This window comes from Solanum stenotomum, chromosome 4 (assembly GCF_019186545.1).
Source record: "Solanum stenotomum isolate F172 chromosome 4, ASM1918654v1, whole genome shotgun sequence".
Classification (NCBI taxonomy): Eukaryota; Viridiplantae; Streptophyta; class Magnoliopsida; order Solanales; family Solanaceae; genus Solanum; species Solanum stenotomum.
Genome location: NC_064285.1, coordinates 16,425,063 through 16,428,819, shown reverse-complemented (window position 1 = coordinate 16,428,819; position 3,757 = coordinate 16,425,063). Strand labels below are relative to the sequence as shown.

Genomic DNA, 3,757 nt, shown 5'->3' with positions numbered 1-3,757 from the left:
AGTTGGTTGATATAAAATTAATGTCTACTGAAAATTTCTATTACAAGGCTCGGAATAGTTATTTAAAAGGTATTCAATGTTCATAATTTTAGGGCAACTAAATAACAAGAAAATAAATGTTAGCTGATTCTTGAAATGAAAAAACGTTTGCTCTTGATGGATTTCATAAAAAAAGCATTAAACATAAACATGACCCTTAACTTGCCTTCAGAGGACAACTATGACCTCCAACTTTGATTGTGCACAAGTTGACACATAAAATTGAACAAGAGATAGACTCATGTGTCCTACATGACATAATACACATAGGACGCCACGTAGGACACAAAATTGCCATGTAGGGTGTTATGTAGGATGAATGTGTATATTTGTTCAATTTTATNATTTCATAAAAAAAGATAACACATAAACATGACCATTAACTTGCCTTCAGAGGACAACTATGACCTCCAACTTTGATTGTGCACAAGTTGATACATAAAATTGAACAAGTAGATAGACCCATGTGTCCTACATAACATAATACACATAGGACACCACGGAGGACACAAAATTGCCATGTAGTATGTAGGATGAATGTGTATATTCGTTCAATTTTATACAAGTTTTAAGTGTCTACTTGTGCACACCCAAAGTTAATGGTCATAGTTGCAGCAGACGCCAATTTAAGGGTCATGTTTATGTATTATGCCTAAATTGTTCACTATTTTCGATAGAATAACTTTCATTAGAACAAGGAGATCATATTTTCGTAATGTATTCTCATTACTTGAACTAATTATCTCATAATATTAGAAAGTACTATGTTTCGCATACTTGCATTGGTCTACTCTATATTGCGCGTTTTCAGAAAATGATCGTCACCCATTAATGTATTCTAGCAGCTATTTATTATTAAATCTTTTCTCTTGGGCATTCATGATCTTCAATTGAGGAAACAATTTATTGATATGTTATATATGCAATGAATGGATTTAATATGTGCACAGGGTGATTTTTATAATGAACTATTTTAAGAACAAAATCTGAATTTAAACTAGGGAAAAAGCTCAAATATGTCATTGAACTTTGAGAAAAAACTTTTTTATGTCATCTATTAAAAGTTTGGCTTATCTATGACATTGTTGTTTGAAAAAAGACTCATCCATGCTATTATTTCTTAACTCCAATTTTGCAAAACTATTTTTCACCTCAAAAAAACCCCAAACAAACTTTTAACACTTTTCAATTGGGGTTTTGGATCAAGTGTGCTCTTTTTGCTTCTTCATTCTCAAGAACTCATAAAGAACTCCCAAATTTCCATAATCTTCAATTTTTCATGGAATCACCTCTAATTTCGGTCACATTATTTGAGTTCTTGAGGATGAAGAAGCAAAAATAGTACATTTGATCGAAAATCTCAATTGAAAAGTGTTACGTGTTGTTTGTGTTAGGATTTTGCTCTTATTTTCTTATCTTATTTGAGTTTTATTTTTCTTTTGAAGGAAAGTCAAAGCACTACCATAATTGCTTTTACATTTTTTTTTTAAGTTAAATATAATTTTCTTCCATATTTGGTTTATTTTCTTAGAGGAAAATTATGGAACTCTATAAATTGAAGACCCCTCTTCTCGTACCAGACCAAAATAATAAAATCTACAATGTAGTCATTAAAAAGTTTTATTTATGAGGAGATTATTCTCCCAATAGAGTTTATATTTTTTTTTATATTTGTTTTCATATGTAGGTCAATTAGTCAAACCATATAATAATAATATTATGTTTTCAGTATAAGTTTTTGTCATCTAATTTATCACAAACACGATTTGCAATTGTAAGTTTCCGCATGACGCCTTGATTTCTTTAGAACCGAACAGTTTGGGGTCTTGTTGAGGTAAAAAGTGGTTTTGCAAAATCGGAGTTAAAAAAAATGGTATGAATGAGCCTTTCTCTCAAACGGTAATGATATAGATAAGTCAAAATTTTAATGGATGATATAAATAAGTCTTTTCTAAAAGTTCGATGTCATATTAGAGCACAACCTTAGATTCAACTTGCTACTGACTAAATTGAGATGCAGGGTGTGAGGATGAACTAGTCTAACATTATGAAGCTGTTAGACTAAAAACTTTGATGGAGACTTAATTTTTTTTTAGCCCGAGTAAGAACACTACCTTAATTAAAAATAAGAGGCGCTTTAAAAGAGATATCATGCGTCCACGTATACTTTTAACCACAATGACAATGCATGCAAGAAAATTAGGTTCCAAAAGTCTTAATTAAAACTACAAATAGTTGAAACCACATACGTTTTTCAAGTAGCAGCATAAAATCACACAGTTGAAAATTCTTCAAGCAAAGTACTTCAAAATGATCAAATTAAAACAAAGCATGTTTATTTTAAAGGAGCTCTGCGAGGAATTCCCTTCCTCTTGCGCTTCCGCTCCATCTCAGCAATCTTTCCCCATTTGGCTTCCACCTACAAATTCCATCATAACATACGTTATTCGCAAAAATATTTATGTGTATTGACAGTGTAAATATATAATAATACTCTATCTATCTTAATTTAAGTGTCTCGTTACTTTTTCTTTTTTTATGTGTCTCAAAACAAGGGGGTTTCCCCTATATTTGGTGTAAAGAACTCAAATCCAATATAATAATAACCACTTCTCAATTATATTAATAAAACTAAAGTTCAATTACAATTCCCAAAAGTAAACGTAACAACTAAAACAGTAAAACCCCCAAACAAACATATAGAAATATCAAAAGTAAGACTAGAGATTGATTGAAGGAAGAAGGGAGATGAGAAAATACAGACACTTCAGAAGGGAGAAGAGAAGAACTAGACTTTCACACAACAATAAGCCTAACCTATCTTTCCAACTTCTCTTCCTTTTAGATTGGTTGCTATTTCGGCATGGATCTCAATTCAACATTTGTGAAGGTCTTTCGATCTTATTACTTCTTCTTGACCCAATAAATGATTTCATGACGTCAAATTCCATGTCGTACTTGGGTTGATTCATAACATTTAGTACTTCATTTGTTCCAATTTATATGACACACTTTCGTTTTTTGTTTGTTTCAAAAATAATGATACAATTCTATATTTTCTAACAATTTAGCTTTAAAATACTCATTTTACCTTTAATGAGAGTTTTTAAGCAACACAAACATCCATGATTTGTTTTGGACCATAAATTTCAAGTCTTTCTTTCTTTCTTAAAATCCATGTCAAGTCAAACAATATCACATAAATTGTGATGGAGGGAGAACGTTTTTTCAATTTCCACATTCTATTTAGGATTATACAACAACAACAACAACAACATGCCTAGTGATATCTAACAAATGAGGTCTGGAGAGGGTAGAATGTACTCAAACCTTACCACTACCTCGTGGAAGTAAAGAGACTGTTTTCGATCAAGCATAATTTCCAGAATTCAATTTTTAAAAAAAATATTAAATAATAAAATAAAAATCATCGCCAAACAACCACTTAATTTGAAACAGAGAGAGATATGTACCTGGCAAGCAATGGAACAGAATTGAAACTGTTCAGGGTCATGCAATCTCCTTTTGCAAGTGAGACAAGTAGGATCTCCAGCAATTAAAGAGCCAGACCCACAATGTGGCAGAGGATTCAAAGCAATTACCCATTTCTTGTTGCATCTGTATGGCTGCACATAGCAAATTTATATATATATATATATATATATATTTATATCATCACTAACATATAAATGCTAATTATGTAAAAAAAAAAAAAAAA

General features: G+C 31.0%; 1 protein-coding gene across 1 annotated transcript in view; it reads right to left on the bottom strand.

Moving 5' to 3' along the window:
- Positions 1 to 2,374: 2,374 nt before the first annotated feature.
- Positions 2,375 to 3,757, bottom strand: part of LOC125863425 (protein RGF1 INDUCIBLE TRANSCRIPTION FACTOR 1-like) — an 8,087-nt gene continuing 6,704 nt past the window's right edge. The window contains exons 3-4 of the mRNA XM_049543622.1: positions 3,513 to 3,665; positions 2,375 to 2,458 (exon numbers count right to left, since the gene is read on the bottom strand). Coding sequence (XP_049399579.1) covers positions 2,375 to 2,458; positions 3,513 to 3,665 — 237 coding nt within the window. The remainder of the gene's footprint in view (positions 2,459 to 3,512; positions 3,666 to 3,757) is intronic.